Below are 21,360 nucleotides of genomic sequence, written 5' to 3'. Positions count from 1 at the left end.
TATACAGTTGCCTCCGTAATTATTGGAAGAAAGAAGCATTTTTTGTTATTTCGGCTCTATGCTTCAGAACGTTGGAGTTTACATCAAGCAATCACTTTGAGGTTAAAGTTCAGACTGTCAGCTTTAATTTGAGGGTATTTTCACCCATATCCATTGAACCGTTTAGAAATTACAGCACTTTTTCTACATAGTTCCCCCATTTTAGGGGAGGTAAAAGTATTGGGACCAATATATTATTTATCATTCATTTTGTATTTACAAAAAATAATCTAAAACACAACCAAAACAAACATAATTTGTAGAGCCTCGAGCTTGATGTAGTCAGTGCGTGCAATGAATATGGGACCAAATACTTCACTTTTTGCTACTTTAATACAAATATAAGTGAATTTGTCCCAATACTTTTGTCCCCCTTAAATGGGGGGAATATGTACAAAAAGTGCTGTAATTTCGAAGCGGTTCACCCGATATGAATGGAAATACCCTCAAATTAAAGCTGACAGTCGGCACTTTAACTTCATAGTCGTTGTTTGATTTCAAATCCAAACTTTTGGAGTATAGAATGTCAGAACAGAAATCACAAGATTATGTTATAATGCTGTTATTGCCTCAAATGGTTGTTTTATGCAACAGAATAGGGGGTTGTTAGAACACTCATCTGTGTGTGTTCTACTGAGCTGGGGCCTCTGGGAGATTTAACACTGACAGAAGATTAACGATGTCTTTTGGGTGATGAAACCTAAAGAGACCGCATTCCATAGCATGAGTTAATGTTTCTATAAAATACCTTTGTATCTTTGTCTCGGGCTCTCAACGAATCATCTGAGGGCGATTCGTCGACCAGCCATCATTAACGTAGAGCACTCAATCGATTCACTTTATATGTGTGTGTGTTATATTGACCTGCTCCATTATTAATAAGTGAATAAAGATTTAGTCGAAGTATAACTCGGACTTGTGGGATAAGTTTGTCTCTCCTCATTTGATAGTAAAGAAATGAACCACCACAAGAGCCAAAAGAAGAAGAAATGCTTCACTGTCCCAACAATTACAGAGGGCATTGTAGATACAGTACATACTGTCAATGTTGGGTATTTAGGATTTTGATCCACAGTATTCAATGCAGAACACTGATTCTGGTATTTGTAGTCTGGTGTGACTGTGATTTGCAATGACCGATTTCTCTCTCACACTTTCTCCTCCCTCCCTCCCTCCCTCCCTCCCTCCCTCCCCTCCCTCCCTCCCTCCCTCCCTCCCTCCCTCCCTCCCTCCCTCCCTCCCTCCCTCCCCCTTTCCTTCCCTCTCTGCCTCTCCCCCTCACTCCCTCCCTCCCAGCTGGATGAGGCCCATAATCAGACCAGGAAGCTACAGCGGTCTCTGGATGAGCAGGTGGAGCAGTCAGAGAACCTCCAGGTCCAACTGGAACATCTGCAGTCCCGGTACGACTGATTTTCTCACACACACACACGCACGCACGCACGCACGCACAAACACCTCTCATATATGCTTTCACACACACTCCATCTACGTTCATCTACATGCAGGAAAAGCTCACTTCCAATGTCAAATCAAATGTATTTGTCACATACACATGGTTAGCAGGTGTTAATGCAAGTGTAGCGAAATGCTTGTGCTTCTAGTTCCGACCTTGCAGTAATATCTAACAAGTAATATAACCTAACAATTTCACAACAACTACCTTATACACACAAGTGTAAAGGAATCAATACGAATATGTACATAAAAATATATAAATGAGTGATGGCCGAACGGCATAGGCAAGATGCAGTAGATGGTATAGAGTACAGTATATACATATGAGATGAGTAATGTAGGGTATGAAAACATTATATGAAGTGGCATTGTTTAAAGTGGCTAGTGATACATTACATCAGATGGCAAGATGCAGTAGATGGTATAGCGTACTGTATATACATATGAGATGAGCAAGGTAGGGTATGAGAGCATTAAATAAAGTGGCATTGTTTAAAGTGGCTAGTGATACATTTAATTACATCAGATGGCAAGATGCAGTAGATGGTATAGCGTACAGTATAGTAATGTAGGGTAAGTAAACATTATATAATATAAAGTGGCTAGTGATAAATTGATGACATACATTTTTCCATTATTAAAGTGGGTGGAGTTGAGTCAGTATGTTGGCAGCAGCCACTCAATGTTAGTGATGGCTGTTTAACAGTCTGATGGCCTTGAGATAGAAGCTGTTTTTCAGTCTCTCGGTTCCATCTTTGATGCACCTGTACTAACCTCACCTTCTGGATGATAGCGGGGTGAACAGGCAGTGGCTCGGGTGGTTGTTGTCCTTGATGATCTTTTTGGCCTTCCTGTGACATCGGGTGGTGTAGGTGTCCTGGAGGGCAGGTAGTTTGCCCCAGGTGATGCGTTGTGCAGACCTCACTACCCACTGGAGGGCCTTCCGGTTATGGGCGGAGCAGCTGCCGTACCAGGCGGTGATACAGCCCGACAGGATGCTCTCGATTGGGCATCTGTAAAAGTTTGTGAGTGTTTTTGGTGACAAGCCGAATTTCTTCAGCCTCTTGAGGTTGAAGAGGCGCTGCTGCGCCTTCTTCACCACGCTGTCTGTGTGGGTGGACCATTTCAGTTTGTCCGTGATGTGTACGCCGAGGAACTTAAAACTCTCCACCCTCTCCACTACTGTCCCGTCAATGTAGATAGGGGGCTGCTCCCTCTGCTGTTTCCTGAAGTCCACGATCATCTCATTTGTTTTGTTGACATTGAGTGTAAGGTTATTTTCCTGACACCACACTCCGAGGGCCCTCACCTCCTCCCTGTAGGCCTTCTCATCGTTGTTGGTAATCAAGCCTACCACTGTAGTGTCGTCTGCAAACTTGATGATTGAGTTGGAGGCGTGCATGGCCACACAGTCATGGGTGAACAGGGAGTACAGTAGAGGGCTGAGAACGCACCCTTGTGGGGACTCAGTGTTGAGGATCAGCGGGGTGGAGATGTTGTTACCTACCCTCACCACCTGGGGGCGGCCCGTCAGGAAGTCCAGGACCCAGTTGCACAGGGCGGGGTCGAGACCCAGGGTCTCGAGCTTAATGACGAGTTTGGAGGGTACTATGGTGTTAAATGCTGAGCTGTAATCGATGAACAGCATTCTTACATAGGTATTCCTCTTGTCCAGATGGGTTAGGGCAGTGTGCAGTGTGATGGCGATTGCGTCGTCTGTGGACCTATTGTGGCGGTAAGCAAATTGGAGTGGGTCTAGGGTGTCAGGTAGGGTGGAGGTGATATGGTCCTTGACTAGTCTCTCAAAGCACTTCATGATGATGGAAGTGAGTGCTACAGGGCGGTAGTCATTTAGCTCAGTTACCTTAGCTTTCTTGGGAACAGGAACAATGGTGGCCCTCTTGAAGCATGTGGCGACAGCAGACTGGGATAAGGATTGATTGAATATGTCTGTAAACACACCAGCCAGCTGGTCTGCGCATGCTCTGAGGATGCGGCCGGGGATGCCGTCTGGGCCTGCAGCCTTGCGAGGGTTAACACGTTTAAATGTTTTACTCACGTTGGCTGCAGTGAAGGAGAGCCCGCAGGTTTTGGGGGCGGGCCGTGTAAGTAGCACTGTATTGTCCTCAAAGTGAGCAAAAACGTTGTTCAGTCTGTCTGGGAGCAAGACATCGTGATCCGTGACGGGGCTGGTTTTTCTTTTGTAGTCCGTGATTGACTGTAGACCCTGCCACATACCTCTCGTGTCTGAGCCGGTGAATTGCGACTCCACTTTGTCTCTGTACTGACGCTTAGCTTGTTTGATTGCCTTGCGGAGGGAATAGCTACACTTTGTATTCGGTCATGTTTCCGGTCACCTTGCCCTGATTAAAAGCAGTGGTTCGCGTGTTCAGTTTTGCGCGAATGCTGCCATCAATCCACGGTTTCTGGTTGGGGAATGTTTTAATAGATGCTGTGGGTACAACATCATCGATGCATTTGTTAATGAACTCGCACACCGAATCAGCATATTCGTCAATGTTGTTGTTCGCAACAATGCGGAACATATCCCAGTCCACGTGATCGAAGCAATCTTGAAGCGTGGAATCCGATTGGTCGGACCAGCGTTGAACAGACCTGAGGGCGGGAGCATCCTGTTTTAGTTTCTGTCTATAGGCTGGGAGCAACAAAATGGAGTCGTGGTCAGCTTTTCCAAAGGGAGGGCGGGGGAGAGCTTTATATGCGTCGTGGAAGTTAGAATAACAGTGGTCTAGGGTTTTGCTACCCCTGGTAGCACAATCGATATGCTGATAGAATTTGGGGAGCCTTGTTTTCAGATTAGCCTTGTTAAAATCCTCGGCTACAATAAATGCAGCCTCAGGATATGTGGTTTCCAGTTTACATAGAGTCCAATGAAGTTCTTTCAGGGCCGTCGATGTGTCTGTTTGGGGGGGGATATACACGACTGTGATTATGATCGAAGAGAATTCTCTTGGTAGATAATGCGGTTGGCATTTGATAATGAGGAATTCTAAGTCAGGTGAACAAAAGGACTCGAGTTCCTGTATATTGTTATGATCACACCACGTCTCGTTAATCATAAGGCATACACCCCCGCCCTTCTTCTTACCAGAGAGATGCTTGTTTCTGTCGGCGCGATGCATGAAGAAGCCAGGTGGCTGTACCGACTCAGATAACGTGTCTCGAGTGAGCCATGTTTCCGTGAAACAAAGAACGTTACAGTCTCGGATGTCTCTCTGGAATGCTACCCTTGCTCGGATTTCGTCTACCTTGTTGTCAAGAGACTGGACATTGGCGAGTAGGATGCTCGGTGCGCGATGTGCCTGTCTACGAAGCCTGACCAGAAGACCGCTCCGTCTGCCCCGGCTGGGATCCGCCGGCTGGGATCCGATCCATTGTCCTGGGTGGTGGGCCAAACAGAGGATCCGCTTCGGGAAAGTCGTATTCCTGGTCGTAATGTTGGTGAGTTGACGTTGCTCTTATATCCAATAGTTCCTCCCGACTGTATGTAATAAAACCTAAGATTACCTGGGGTAACAATGTAAGAAATAACACATAAAAAAACAAAATACTGCATAGTTTCCTAGGAACACGAAGGGAGGCGGCCATCTCTGTCGGTGCCAGAAGTCAATAACCTTCTCAGTGGTCTTTGGTAGTGTATGATGTTTAATCAGACAGTGTACTGTATGGCTGCCATGCTCCTGTTATGAACTCTAGTTCTCCCAGATATCTTAGCTGGAGAAGATTAGCCCACTGTGAGGCTTGTGTCTTAGTTTGTCAGGCAGGCAGCCCTGCTCACACTAGGCCAGTCTGTCTGTCTGTCTGTCTGTCTGTCTGTCTGTCTGTCTGTCTGTCTGTCTGTCTGTCTGTCTGTCTGTCTGTCTGTCTGTCTGTCTGTCTCTCTGTCTCTCTCTCTCTCTCTCTCTCTCTCTCTCTCTCTCTCTCTCTCTCTCTCTCTCTCTCTCTCTCTCTCTCTCTCTCTCTCTCTCTCTCTCTCTCTCTCCTCTCTCTCTCTCTCTCTTATCATTCCACCCGCGTCCCAGCTCATCCACACCGACAGCCAATCGTGGGCCGCCCAGCCACAGTTTACCGTAATAACACGGAGCCTGCGTGCAGCATAGCGGTGCTGGTCCCCTGTAGCTTAGCAGAGGAGTGACAGGCGTGTTGGCATGGAAACGCCTTGAGGAACACACACACACACACGGCCTCATGGAGCCCTGACAGACCTGGAACAGTGAGGGAGTCAGGCCCCATCAGGCTCCTAGTATAACACTGTATTGTACGTGGATGAACTTGCTCAAACCACATTAACCCTGATGCACGGGTCGTAGCTGGATAGGAGTGGGAATATTAATAGTTCTAAAAAATGTAATATTCATAGATAATGGATTTTGAGATTTAGTGGGTGTTCACTACCTCTCCCAAGCTTATTTTACTATCCTATCACTCCTCTCTCTCTTTCTGTAATTTCATTCTCTCCCATCTTTTCCAACCAAATGTCATGCTTTCTTTGATCGCTCTCACACTCTCTCTCCCCTTGGTTCGCTAAAGGGATAGTGTGACATTTTTGGCAATAAAGCCCTTTTTTCTACTCACCCAGAGTCAGATGAACTAGCATGCTAGCTGTTCCTATATGCTTCCAGTGATTGTGCAAACACTAGTTAGCAATGGCTCCAGAAACAACCTGCACCTTCCTTCGAACTGCACGCGGAGACATAAAATAGTATCCATGAGTTCATCTGACTCTAGGGAAAAAGAAAAAGTAATTGCTAAAATGTCGCACTATCCCTTTAACCAGGGGAATAGTTCCCACCACATCCCAGCCTGTCTGTCTGAGATATAAATAGTCTAGTGGTCTCCCAGCTCCAGCCCAGTCTATGATCATAAAGCTAATGTCTAAATCAATACAGCAGACCAGGCCAGATGATCCGGGAAAACCTCTGTTGCATTCTGGGACAGCCAGTACTGTATGTGTGTGTGAATGTGTGTGTGTGTTTGCGTGTGTGTGAATGTGTGTGTGTGTGGCGGGGGAGGAGTGGTTAGGGGCCCAGCTTACCAAATGCTTGTTTTACTGTAGCTTGTTAAAAGTCCATCCTTCACATTGATTTATCAATCAATTCTCTGTGGATCATCTAATCCTGTGCACACACACACACACACACACACACAAACATATACACACACACAAACATACTCCACATAGCTCATACACGCATGACCTTTGGCCCCCGGGTCTGTTAACCTCTCTGGTAGCGTCCCACCTCGACAACAGCCAGTGAAATTGCAGGGCGCCAAATTCAAACAACAGAAATCCCATAATTAAAATTCCTCAAACATACAAGATTTCAAAGATTTCAAAAAGGCTTTACGGCGAAAGCACACCATGCGATTATGTTAGGACAGCGCCTAGCCACAAAACACCATACAGACATTTTCCAGCCAAGGAGAGGACTCACAAAAGTCAGAAATGGCAATTAAATTAATCACTTACCTTTGATGATCTTCATCTGGTGGCACTCCCAGGACTCCATGTTAGACAATAAATGTTTGTTTTGTTCGATAATGTCCCTCTTTATGTCCAAAAACCTCAGTTTTGTTGTTGCGTTTAGTTCAGTAATCCAAAGGCACAAAGCGCGCTCTCAACATCCAGACGAAAAGTCAAGAAAGTACAATAAAAGTTCGTAGAAACATGTCAACGATGTTTAAAATCAATCCTCAGGTTGTTTTTGTAAAAAATAATAAATAATATTTCAACCAGACCAAAGCTTCGTCAATAGAAAAGGAGAAACAAGAAAGGCGAGCACCCGATCATGCGTTGGACTCATGTCTGGAAATTTCCACTGTCCACTCATTGAAAGTGCCGTATCTCCCTCATCAGAGTAAAAGCCTGAAACAATGCCTAAAGACTGGCCACATGTAGAAGAAGCCATAGAGATCATGAACTGGGTCCTAAGTCTTTGTATGGTGGATAGGCTTTCAATGGAAAAACAGCCTTTCAAAATAATAGTACTTCCTGGATGGATTTTCCACAGGTTTTTGCCTGCCATATCAGTTCTGTTAAACTCACAGACATTATTTTAACAGTTTTGGAAACTTTAGAGTGTTTTCTATGCATATCCTAGCGTCTGGGCCTGAGTAGCAGGCAGTTCAATTTGGGCACGCTTTTTTCATCCAAAATTCTGAATGCTGCCCCCTACCCTAGTGAAGTTAACAGGCCTATGGTCAGGGGTGAGATGCAGACGGCAGGGTGCTGAAGCATGTGGCTATAATGGCCTGGGAGACATGGAGAGGGAGATAAGAGATGAACACAACAGAGAGACATACAGGCAGACAGACAGACAGCTAGCCACCGTGAGAAAGGTCTCTAACAACGGGGGGCATTATTGTAACGCTATCGCCATGACGCTGTCAGAACATCGTTAAAACAGAAAGGTCCTGATCCGGAGTTGTAGTGATGTCATGTGAGGCTTTGTGATACTGTGCCGCTCCATAAATAACTAGCCACTACAAAGGCTGAGGTGTAGGCCTATTCCACAAAGCAGAATCAATGAATTAGCCAGCTAACTTGGCTTAATATTCTGAAATAACTTTTACAAAAATGTGGAAAATAAGCTTTAAATGGGCATGGTCTATAATTGACTCAACAACCAAAAACACATATCTAAGTTTAGCTTTCTTGATTAACCATAGTTATTCATGGTTTTTTATCAAAGTTAGTTGGCTAACTCATTGATCCTGCTTTGTAGTGTACCTCTTTGGTCTGAAGACTGACAGCTTAATGGTCCATAAGAACTGTTCAGGAAAATGTGTGCATGTGATGGTAATGCATGTGCATGTGGGAAGAAGGGGTGTTTGTCTTTCTGTGTGTTGTGGCATTTTTGGTGGACCGGCAGGACATTCAGATCTCTCTTAAATACCCGGCACTCTGAAGCCAGGTAGAAAGTGGATCAAATGAACCATGCTCTTTTCTATTGATTTCCCGTCACTGTAGCAGGCTTGTCTGTTTAGCTCAATCAGGGGGCCAATTCGGACCTCAAAATGGGATGCAGGTTGTGAAGCAACAGCGTTATTAGCACAACTCTGGCTGAACACGCACAGCACCCCTCATTTGGAGCTGCGGATGTTGACAGCAGGTTGTGTGTGTGCTGCCATTTCAGGTTCTCCTCCTCCCAGCTTGTGTGTTTTCTGGGGAGCCGCGCCAGTGGGCTTAACATGATCTGAGAGGTAGATTACATCGCAGAAGAGATGGAGGATTAGAAAAGAGAGGGAAAGCGAGGGTTTCATCTATAGATTTAAAGGGCTTAGAATTTTATTGACATTTGAGATCTTTCTAACCTCGATTTCTCTCTCCTTTCAGTCTATCATATAGCCTTCGTACTGTATATTCCCACGGAGAGTGTCACATTGCTATTTGATATTGTACCAGCTGTGAACAGACAGAAATATCAAATTAGCCAGTTTAGCAAGGCTGTTGGCTTTTATAGATTAGATTGATTTGCATTCGTGCGTTTGTTTGCGGAGGTTTTGTTGTCGGAAATGTTGTGGAAAGAAATTGGGCCTGAGTTTGATCAATTAATTATAGTAGCAGCATGAAAATATAGACTACCCACTGGGCACAGACGTAATTTAATCGTCTAGTTTTGATTTGATTTCGGGTGAGTTGTCAGCTACAGTGAATTCAACGTGAAATCAACAAAACATTTCAAGCCATTGGATTTAAGTTCAAAGTTGTGTGAAAAAAATATGAAATGGAAACAATGTTGATTCAACCAGTTTTTGCCCACTGGGTATCGTTTCTCTATCCCCCCCACCAAACCCCTCTCAATTAAATTAAATTCAATTCAAGGGCTTAATTGGCATGAGAAACACATGTTAACATTAGCAAAGCAAGTGAAGTAGATAATAAACAAAAGTGAAATAAACAATAAAAATTAACAAACATTACACTCACAGACGTTCAAAAAGAGTAAAGACATTTCAAATGTCATATTATGTCTATATACAGTGTTGTAACGATGTGCAAATAGTTTAAGTACAAAAGGGAAAATAAATAAAAATAAATATGGGTTGTATTTACAATGTTGTTCACTGGTTTCCCTTTTCTTGTGGCAACAGGTCACGAATCTTACTGCTGTGATGGCACAATGTGATATTTCACCCAGTAGATATGGGAGTTAATCAAAATTTGGTTTGTTTTCAAATTATTTGTGGATCTGTGTAATCTGAGGGAAATATGTGTCTCTAATATGGTCATACATTTGGCCGCAGGTTAGGAAGTGCAGCTCAGTTTCCACCTCATTTTGTGGGCAGTGTGCACATAGCCTGTCTTCTCTTGAGAACCAGGTCTGCCTACAGCTGCCCCTCTCTCTCTCTCTCTCTCTCTCTCTCTCTCTCTCTCTCTCTCTCTCTCTCTCTCTCTCTCTCTCTCTCTCTCTCTCTTCTGTCTCTCTCTCTGTCTCTCTCTTTCTGTCTCTCTCTCTGTCTCTCTCTCTTTCTGTCTCTCTCTCTGTCTCTCTCTCTCTCTCTCCCTTCTCCAGATGTACTGTCTCACACCTTAACATGGCCTTGCTAAGTGTTTGGGCAATGGAAAAGCTTTTAGTCGTTTAGTGGGTGACTGTGGTCAAAACACTATGTGTAATTTAGCGCCATTGAAAGGATCTCTGTTCCTGTCCGTGAGTCCCCCAGTAGACTAACGTGGCACGGGGAACAGAGAGGGTCCATCCAGGCCTCTGGCACCATCATACTAGCCTGATTCCACATCTGTTGGTGTTGTCTTGCTAACTCCTGTATATGGTCAATGACCACAGACATTGACAGGACAGCACAAACAGACCTGGAACCAGGCTAGCATTACACCACAGAGGATGAGAAAAGAGAGCAGTAAATGGGGATGCAGTACAGATACTGCTTCTTGGAAGTAACATAGTAGATTCTGCTGTAGTTTTCCCACCGTAGCGAACATACCGTAGAGGCTGACTCTCTCTCTACCTGGATGAATAACCGAATTTGACGGAGAGTGATCTCTGGCTGAGTGGGAGACTGTGTTCTTTCTTTCTAAACTGAGGCTTAGTTCACCCTGCAGCCATTCTAGCCGTGCGTCATCACAACACACACGCCAGCGCACACTGCTGCAGGTCCACTTTGAACATGCCCGCCCATCTATCCTGGACATTTCTAGAAATAGTTCCAACTCTCGCATGTTTCCTTTGCTGCTTGAGCTGCAGCTCAGACGAGGGTCATCCATAATTGAGGAGAGAGTGGATTCATTATTTGAAGCTGTGTTGGGTCTTTTGATGTGCAGAGTGAGGCGCTGAAGCCTGCGGGTGAGGGATCAGAGGTGGCCCCGGCAGAGCCACCGTGTCACGTTAGTGTCACTTTGTCTCCCAAAAGGGACGCTGCATGGGGCACAGCTCGACACTTACACTGATCGCACACTGAACACACACTGAACTCATACTGAACACACTGAACAAACACTGAACGCTCAAACACTGAACGCTCACTAAACACACACTGAACAGACACTGAACGTACACTGGACGTACACACACTGAACACTCACAATGAACACACTGAACAAACACTGTACACTCAAACTGAACAAACACTCAAAGCTCACTAAACACACTCTGAACACACTAAACACACACTGAACACACAGAGAACTCACACTGAACACACACTGAATGCTCACTAAACACACACTAAACACACATTGAACACACACTGAACACTCACACTGAACACTCACTTTAAACAATCACTGAACAGACACTGAACGCTCACTAAACAATCACTGAACACTCACGGAACGCACACTGAACACTCACACTGAACACTCACATTGAACACGCTGAGCAAACACTGAACACTCAAACTGAACACATTGAAAGCTCACTAAACACACACTAAACACACTCTGAACACACTCTGAACACACACTGACCACTCACACTGAATACGCTGAACAAACACTGAACACTCACACTGAACACACACAGAACTCATACTAAACACTCACTGAATACACACTGAACACGCACAGAACACTCACTAAACACACACTGAACACAACTCACAATGAACACTCACTGAACACTCAATGAACACACGCTGAATACTCAATGAACACACACACACACTAAACACAAACTAAACACACACTGAACTCACATTGAACACACTGAACACACACTGAACACACAGTGAATGCTCACTAATCCCACAGTAAACACACACTGAACACACACTAAACACTCACATTGAACAAACACTGAACACTCAGACTGAACACACACTGAACGTTCACTAAACACACACTGAACACACGCTGAACTCATACTGAACACTCACTGAACACACTCACCCCTCTATTGCTGGTATTGTTGCACCCTTGAATAATGTCACCGACTTTCTACCATGTAGAAGTTTAGAACATTGAATTTTTTTAAATCACAAGACAGACAGGGCACGTCAGACATGCTGCCTTTATCGTCACTAGGTCTCCTTCTGATGATGGTCTCTGTATCACAAATATGTCCATTCTCATTCTCTTATAGGATATAAATGTGTACAAAACACATTTTCACATTATAAAACAGTGAAGAAGTGAAACTATGGACACATTCACACATTCTCGAGGTTACAGGTGGCTAATTTCATATCTCACTACGACGCACCACCTTGCCAGTTGGCTAGCTAAGGCACTCGGTTAGTAACACAGTGGGTGTGTTTCTCTGTGCCTGGAGAACTTTAAAACAAGCATCACTTATCTCCCTGATACCCTTACTTGTTTATACATTCACTCAACATGTGTAATAACACTTTCATGCACTTAAGGCCATCTTTGCTCACCTGAAATCACAAAACATACATGGAACATTAGACATGTATCTTCACTAGATGATGGTACATGTCTAATGATACTGCCTGAATCATCATTAGAGCTGTGTTCGAATTCCCATATTAACATACTGTATACTATATACTTTATGAGTATATACTATATACTATTAGTTCATTTTAGTATACTGTAAACAAACGGTATCCGTTCAGTTGAGCATACTAGCGCTACACCTGTCTACCGGAAGTTGATGCTGTTGCTATGCAACCTCGTGCTAGCTTGTTAGCGTAACAAATTACTAGCTAGACACTTCGGTTGTGTTCGTAAATTCAATCTGAAAGTGCCAGAGTGCGCTCTGGGCGTTGGTAAATTCAGAGCGTTGCCAGATTGTCCGTTTGTAAATTCAGAGCATTTCCCTCTCGGAGCGTTCAGAGGGCACACTGGACGCTCAGGCCGAGGAGTAGGTGGTTGATCCGAGCGTTCTGACCGTCACAACGGCAGTCAATCACACAAGCTAACTGGCTAACGTTAGCTACATCCAGACACAAATAAGAGAACACCTCACATTTTACTCGCCCTAGCAGAGCTGGTTAGGCTGTTTTCATGTTATCCAGAGCGTTGGTGACTGCAACTATGACATTGAGCATTACTCAGTAATAACCACAATAACCATCTTATATCCTAAAATACTAGTCTGCTTTACAGCACCATGTGAATGAGCCACATGTCTAAAGATATTACCCATAATAATAATATGAAAAAGGGGTGTGCGTATTTGTTATGCCTAGTATTACTATGGGTCCCACAGTATCATTAGTGACTGATTAGCGCTCCCAGCTCACATTGCTTACTCATGAACCTGGACAGCTCATAATGTAAATCTCACTATCTGTAAATTTCCAGCCAGCTCACTCACCCTCATATATTCCCTGCTCTCCAGTATGAGTCAGTGAGTCAGCCAGTCAGTGAGTCAGCCAGTCAGTGAGTCAGCCAGTCAGTGAGTGAGTCAGTCGGTGAGTCAGTCGGTGAGTCAGTCGGTGAGTCAGTCGGTGAGTCAGTCGGTGAGTCTGTCGGTGAGTCAGTCAGTGAGACTGTCAGTGAACTCAAGTCCTTTTGTTCTCCTGACCTAAAATTCCTAACAAACAAATGCCGACCGCATTATCTACCAAGAGAATTCTCTTCGATAATCACAGCCGTGTATATCCCCCCCCCAAGCAGACACCTCGACAGCCCTGAAAGAACTTCTTTGAACTCTATGTAAACTGGAAACCACATATCCTGAGGCTGCATTTATTGTAGCTGGGGATTTTAACAAGGCTAATCTGAAAACAAGGCTCCCTAAATTTTATCAGCATATCGAATGCTGGCAAAAATCTGGATCATTGCTACTCTAACTTCCGCGATGCATACAAAGCCCTCCTTCGCCCTCCTTTTGGCAAATCTGACCACGACTCCATTTTGTTGCTCCCAGCCTATAGACAGAAACTAAAACAGGAAACGCCCGTGCTGAGGTCTGTTCAACGCTGGTCCGACCAATCTGATTCCACGCTTCAAGATTGCTTCGATCACGTGGACTGGGATATGTTCCGGATAGCATCGGACAACAACATTGATGTATACGCTGATTCGGTTAGCGAATTTATTAGCAAGTGCATCGGTGATGTTGTACCCACATTGACTATTAAAACCTTCTCTAACCAGAAACCGTGGATTGATGGCAGCATGAGTGCAAAACTGAACGTGCGAACCACTGCTTTTAATTAGGGCAAGGCGACCGGAAACATGACCGAATACAAAGAGTGTAGCTATTCCCTGCGTAAGGCAATCAAACAAGCTAAGCGTCAGTATAGAAACAAAGTGGAGTCGCAATTCAACGACTCAGACACAAGACGTATGTGGCAGGGTCTACAATAAATCACGGATTACAAAAAGAAAACCAGCCCCGTCGCGGACACTGATGTCTTGCTCCCAGACAAACTAAACAACTTCTTTGCTCGCTTTGAGGACAATACAGTGCCACTGACACGGCCCGCTACCAAAACCTTTGGGCTCTCCTTCACCGCAGCCAACATGAGTAAAATATTTAAACGTGTTAACCCAGGAAAGGCTGCCGGCGCAGACGGCATCCCTAGCCATGTCCTCGGAGCATGCGCAGACCAGCTGGCTGGTGTGTTTACGGACATATTCAATCAATCTCTATCCCAGACTGCTGTTCCCACATGCTTCAAGAGGGCCACCATTGTTCCTGTTCCCAAGAAAGCTAAGGTAACTGAGCTAAACACCTATCGCCCCGTAGCACTCACTTCCGTCATCACGAAGTGCTTTGAGAGACTATTCAAGGATCATATTACCTCCACCCTACCTGACACCCTAGACCCACTCCAATTTACTTACCACCCCAATAGGTCCACAGACGACGCAATCACAATCACACTGCACACTGCCCTAACCCATCTGGACAAGAGGAATACCTATGTAAGAATGCTGTTCATCGATTACAGCTCAGCATTTAACGCCATGGGTCTCGACCCCGCCCTGTGCAACTGGGTCCTGGACTTTCTGACGGGCCGCCCCCAGGTGGTGAGGGTAGGAAACAACATCTCCACCCCGCTTATCCTCAACCCTAGGGCCCCACAAGGGTGTGTTCTCAGCCCTCTCCCGCACTCCCTGTTCACCCATGCCTGCGTGGCCATGCACGCCTCCAACTCAATCATGAAGTTTACAGACGACACTACAGTGGTAGGTTTGATTACCAACAACAACGAGATGGCCTACAGGGAGGAGGTGAGGGCCCTCGGAGTGTGGTGTCAGGAAAATAACCTCATGCTCAACGTCAACAAAACAAAGGAGATGATCGTGGACTTCAGGAAACAGCAGAGGGAGTTTCCCCCCATTCATATCGACAGAACAGTAGTGGAGAAGGTGGAAAGTTTTAAATTCCTCGGCGTACACATCACGGACAACTGAAATGGTCCACCATTTGGCTTGTCACCAAAAAGACTCACAAACTTTTACAGATGCACAATCAAGAGCATCCCGTCGGGCAGTGTCACCGCCTGGTACGGCAACTGCTCCACCCACAACCGGAAGGCCCTCCAGAGGGTAATCCGGTCTGCACAACGCATCACCTGGGGCAAACTACCTGCTGTCGTGTCTTTGGGTACCATTAAACTGAAGATAGGTTTATCAATTAACTCCCTGTAATTATTATCACGCGATTAAACTGATTAATCGCTTAATTGTAATTAACTAGGAGATCGGGGCACCAAGAAAAATATTCAGATTACAAAGTTATAATTTTCCTAATATAACTTTCCTATATTATAATATAGGCCGATTATCTTCTGGTTTAAATGGCGTATTTTACCTCGCGTCCAGTCTCATTCCAAACGTCGTAAATTGTTGTATCTGCACGAACCCAGTCTTTACTAAAATCATCCATACATCAATTGTCTTAAAATCATTTATTTACTACACTAAGTAATTAACAGAAAACATACAAACAGTAATTATCGTCACAAAGGATTGGTATAGTAATGTGCCCTAATTGGCTAACAAGCATGGCTGGTCTGTTAGACAATGGGTCATAAACGGTCAGCTGAGAAGTTACACAGAGTTCATTAATATTAACAATTGACAATTGAAGGCTCACTCATTCGGGAACAATTGCAATCAAAATATATTTACGCTCATGTGTCGTCGGGATCCCTTTTGAAGAGTTATGTTCTGATGGAGAGTTTTGTCCGCGTTCTCTCTCTCTCGGTTAGAATGGATCTTTCAGAGCGACATTCATTAATGTCGTCATAGAATGGATGTTTCGTTGGTCTTCGCGTTCGATGATATAATTTACTTAGCTGCAGACTAATAATTAATATCAAAGACTTGTTCTTATTCTGTCGATATCGATAGTCTAAAAGTTAACCACGTGGTATGGTTCACTTTCAGTAGAGTACTTGGATGATAAAACCTAATGGCCATGGAGTGCAGGCCTGGTCTCAAGAAATGTAAATCAGGGGGTGTTTTATAGTGCCCATAGAACAGGCTTGTCAAATGACGCCTGGTCCTGTCTGTGTCCCTGGGGGCGTGCCTATGACTGAGTTAGACTTGGTTACAGAAATACAATTCTATCACATTAACATCACTACATAGCATCTCAATGTATTACAAATAGCTTTATCCTTATTAATACATTTTATACAACCATTATGATGCCAGTCTCATCGCTGAGGCTATTATATAAACAGTTTTATGGTAATATGGCTATATTGTCTCTTCTGAGTATCACAAAATTGTACCAAGCGGACCAGTTCGTAGCTGGAGTCTTCACCAATCTTCCATATCTTCTCCGGAACACACATGTCGCTCGGTTCTCCAATTCTATGAGTTGGAAGAATTTCCTTTGTCTTTCTATGAAACATGTGGTAGTAGATTCTCCTCTTGGAATTTTTACAACCCTGGGTTGGGGGGAAGGTAGGTTGGGTGATGGTACAAAGGGGAGGGGGTCAACTGTCCTTCCTGTACCCAAAGAGGCCAACGTCATGACACTGCCCTGCAGGACACCTACACCACCCGATGTCAAAGGAAGGCCAAATAGATCATCAAGGACATCAACCACCCGAGCCACTGCCTGTTCACCCCGCTGTCATCCAGAAGGCGAGGTCAGTACAGGTGCATCAAAGCTGGGACCGAGAGACTGAAAAACAGCTTCTATCTCAAGGCCATCAGACTTTTAAACAGCCATCACTTGTGGCTGCTGCCAACATACTGACTCAAATCTCTAGCCACTTTAATAATGGAAAAATTGGTTGTAATAAATGTATCACTAGTCACTTCAAACAATGCCACTTTATATAATGTTTTTATACACTACATTACTCATCTCATATGTATATACTGTACTCTATACCATCTACTGCATCTTGCCTATGCCGTTCGGCCATCACTCATCACTTATTTATATGTACATATTCTTATTCATTCCTTTACACTTGTGTGTAAAAGGTAGTTGTTGTGAAATTGTTAGATTACTTGTTAGATATTACTGCACGGTCGGAACTAGAAGCACAAGCATTTCACTACACTCACATTAACATCTGCTAACCATGTGTATGTGACCAATACAATTTGATTTGATTTGATTTTGAGTCTGTCAGTGACTCAGTCAGTGACTCAGTCAGTGACTCAGTCAGTGACTCAGTCAGTGATTCAGTCAGTGAGTCAGTCAGTCAGTCAGTCCCAGGCAGACAGTGGTGGCTGGCCCAGGGTTGTTAGCTACCGTAGGTTCATAAGTGCTACTGTCTAGAAACTCTAGTTGTTCAGCAGTGTAACTGCACGGCCTGGGGGCTGGTCTGGTCTGGGGGCTTGGCTGGGCTCCTCCTCTCATCTCTAATAAATCCTCTATTTACCTGGACAGCCGGTCCGTTTACCCAGGCCAGACTCAGACGACAGGCATTGTCTTAAACACAAGTTTCCTGACGGTTAAGCTGTTGTGTCCTAATAAAGCGTGACAGCAGATAGACGGAGCCTGCTGCGACACAGAGGGAGGAAGCAGTTGGAGAAAGTAAAAGAGAGAGAAGGAGGGAGCGGGAGAAGGTAAAGAGAGAGAAGGAGAGGTAAAGAGAGAGCAAAACAGACAGCAAATAGAGCATTTGTTGGTTTTAGGAATTAACTGGGTCTGCTTTTCTCTTGTATCTGTTTGTCTTTGTCATTATGGCACAGACTGAGCCGGCTGCAAATACGCAGGTATGATTTTGGGTCCAAGTTAAGGCGATGAATCATCTCAAAATGATGATCAATTCGGCAAACGGCAAGCTGATAAATAATGTAAGCTTTTCTCTGAGCCTCAGAGTGATTCATTAGAGCTAGGTCCGATGGGAACCTTCTGCTGAATTTCAAAAAATGTACGTGGGTTGTAGAGAGAAGACCCTCCCTTTCTCTCTCTCTCTCTCTCTCTCTCTCTCTCTCTCGCTCCCTCTCTCTCTCTCTCGCTCCCTCTCGCCCTCTCTTCCTCTCCCCCCGCTCTACCTCTGTAGAGATGATATTAGTATTTCACTGTTGTCCAAGTGATATGATCACCAGTATGGCAGCCGTGGCTCAGTAACTGGTCATCGCTGGCTAACTGAGTGTTACCTGGCAACGGAAGCAGCTCCGTTGCGCTGGGTTTTTAGGCGATGGTGAATTATGCATTGTTTGTTTAGCCGACGCAGTCCTTAAATATGCCTTTGTTTACTCGGTCACTGTTGAGACCGCCACAGTGATTTTCTGCGAGGGAATAATCAGACTTTTACAGGAAAAACTGCATTTTGACAGCGCTGGGCCTTTAAGTGCCAGTTTTGAAAAATCCAGATCAAAACCTGAAGTAGCCTTCTCACTCAAGTCCACTCACTCGTCCTCTCCTCTGTGTTCCTCTGTTCTAGACTGCGGCGGCAGAAGAGCCCGGGCCTGTTTGGGAAGATGAGGTCAGCTCGGTTCAGCCCGGAGAACCCAGACGGACCGCCCAGCGACCCAGACGAAGAGGAGGAGGAGCTACAGATCCAGATCCCATGAACAAAGGAAGGACACACGGACTCTTGACTTAGGGCCTCTTCATTTCCCACCGTGTGAGTCCCATAGACAGACAGACTGATAGTTGGACGGATGTGATCTTGACGCATACTCACCTCCATTGACCTGGCTCATCCCGTTAGAGACAAACACTGGCACCTGGTTGCCATGGAAACCTGTCACCACCTGTACCTGTGAACTACAGCGCTACCAGCAGGGGCCCAGAGGGAGCCCCCGCTACACTACGACTGACCATACACTACACTACCACACTCCGGTACAACCCACAGTGCACTGCAGTTACAAGCCACTACGGCCTGAGCCTACAGCCCTCCAACTCCCTACACCTCAACCGTCATTACTATCACTCCCATATCTTCAACACCCGCGGTGTTGAAAAAAACCGCTCTCTCAAACGCTCTCGCACTCCTCAGGCGAAAGCTCATGCCTCCTCTTTCACCCTTCCTTCCCTTTCTCTTTGCGTCCCGAGTTACTTCACCCAGCGAATGTTGTACAGTATCCTTCCTGATGTATATAAAAAATAAAACAAACACTCAAGAAAGGTGTGTTGACCTAGCTGTGACGTTCCAGCAGCGTTCTGGGAATGTTATGTAATGCGTTTGGATTTGTGTCGTTAGCTGTACATACCGTTCGGTACAGTAAGGGCGTTTAGCCCTCAGGTCACTGTGCTATGGGTGTGTGCTCGGCGCCTGGCACCTGGGGTCGTCATTAGTTCATCAGTGTTTTGGGCTCAGCCTCAGACAGCTAAATCCTTCCAGTATTCCTGGGAGAGACTGGGACTGGATATGAAGGCCCTTCACTGCTATGTCCCCTTGTCCCCTCACCGTAACCACTAAGGGACAAGGTGCTTGTGTGGAGGACGGGTCTGTTAGACCTACAGTATAAACTTCTCGACATCGTGGGTTGTTCATTCTGAAAGAGAAGTTTGTGGTCAGCACACACATCCTTAAATAAAGCGTAGGTGCCCGGGCTAATTAAGTGTATACTAGAAAAGAACAGAAAAGGCCTGCACACTGCACGGTTTTGATCCGGAAGGATCTTCGTCAGGCCAAGACCCTTGTGGATGGAAACGTTGTCAATGATGTGGTAATTGGGAGCGTATTCAGTGCGCAGGCCTTTCTGTTCAGTTCATTCTGAAAGCAATAAGACATCGGCTATCACTCCCACTTACTCATCTGCTACTACAGGGACCAGGTTATTTGTAACGGTCATGCAAATTATTTATGTTGATGTTTTTGATAATTGATCTGTACTGTGAACCACAGTGGGGTTTTTTTGTATTTAGCTCTATAAATGTTAAGTGTACGTATAAACCTTGCGTTGTTTGTCTCTCTTCGTGAGCATTGTCTCAGTGTGTGTGTGTGTGTGTGTGTGTGTGTGTGTGTGTGTGTGTGTGTGTGTGTGTGTGTGTGTGTGTGTGTGTGTGTGTGTGTGTGTAAGACTGCGTAATATCTCTCCCTGCGTGGGGGGGTAAGCGTTTGAATGCTTTATTGTGCCATGAAAGAAGCTCAGTGTTACTTTCGGGGCCAAGGTGTAGGTGAATCATGAAATGAAAGACAGCCACATGTGTTCTCCCTCAAAAACAAGACGCGTCTATCTCCGAATGTAATATCTTCCTCGTCTCAGGGTAGAAGAGAAACTCCATGGATGTTGTTTACGTCCTTGTGTTAATTCATTGGGAATCGGCTCAACAGACGCGGTGTGATCCAGCCTACTGCAGGGACGTTTCCCCGTAGTTCCATCAGTCTTACGACACCTAGCCTCTTAAAGGTCTGGATCTAATGGATCTCCCAGCCCTCTGTCAGCAGCGTAGTATCGCACAGGAAGCTCCCCGAACAGGAGCTGTTCTTCCCTCCCATGGTCTTGTCGTCCTCCTCAGGACTCTCGTGTTCTCCCACATTAAACTTTAAAGCCTGTTTTTATCTCCTCCCTTTCCTCTCCCTCTAGGTGATGAATAATGATGCGGTACAGTCACCGTGGGAGGTTTGCCAGGCTTTGGTAATGTAATCCCTCTCTTCAGAGACCAAAACAAGCCACCAGTGCTTCAGGAGGGTTAGACTCTCAACTCTACTCCACCACACACAGACAACGTGTTGGTACTGTACATTTTGTGTCATTGTTCTATTTGTGCCAGTGGATTGACTTGAACATCCCTTGGCTGTTGTACTGTAACATAAAGTGACATTCACCCAAACTCTGTAATGAGTCATATGATAGGATTGTACACTGAGTGTACAAACCATTATGAACACCTGCTATTTCCATGACATAGACTGACCAGGTGAATCCAGGAGAAAGCTATGATCCCTTATTGATGTCACCTGTTAAATCCACTTCAATCAGTGTAGATGAAGGGGAGGAGACGGGTTAAAGAATGATTTTTTTAAGACTTGAGACATGGATTCTGTATGTGTGCCATTCAGACGGTGAATAGGCAAGCCAAAAGATTGAAGTGCCTT

The 21,360-nt window shown here is 45.0% G+C and overlaps 1 protein-coding gene across 2 annotated transcripts in view; it reads left to right on the top strand.

The window, feature by feature from the left end:
* The window catches only part of LOC115167478 (coiled-coil domain-containing protein 102A), a 75,076-nt gene extending 54,862 nt beyond the window's left edge, over positions 1-20,214 (top strand). The window contains exons 8-10 of one of the 2 annotated variants that reach the window (XM_029721919.1): positions 1,336-1,439; positions 17,840-17,929; positions 18,754-20,214. In XM_029721919.1, the coding sequence (XP_029577779.1) occupies positions 1,336-1,439; positions 17,840-17,929; positions 18,754-18,883 (324 nt within the window). In that variant the 3' untranslated portion in view covers positions 18,884-20,214. The remainder of the gene's footprint in view (positions 1-1,335; positions 1,440-17,839; positions 17,930-18,753) is intronic. The other variant, XM_029721920.1, reaches the window with a different exon arrangement.
* Positions 20,215-21,360: the final 1,146 nt, after the last annotated feature.

The sequence above is a fragment of the Salmo trutta genome, chromosome 29 (assembly GCF_901001165.1).
Source record: "Salmo trutta chromosome 29, fSalTru1.1, whole genome shotgun sequence".
In the NCBI taxonomy this organism is placed as follows: domain Eukaryota; kingdom Metazoa; phylum Chordata; class Actinopteri; order Salmoniformes; family Salmonidae; genus Salmo; species Salmo trutta.
The sequence above is the reverse complement of the archived record's forward strand: the minus strand, read 5'-3'. Positions and strand labels throughout refer to the sequence as shown.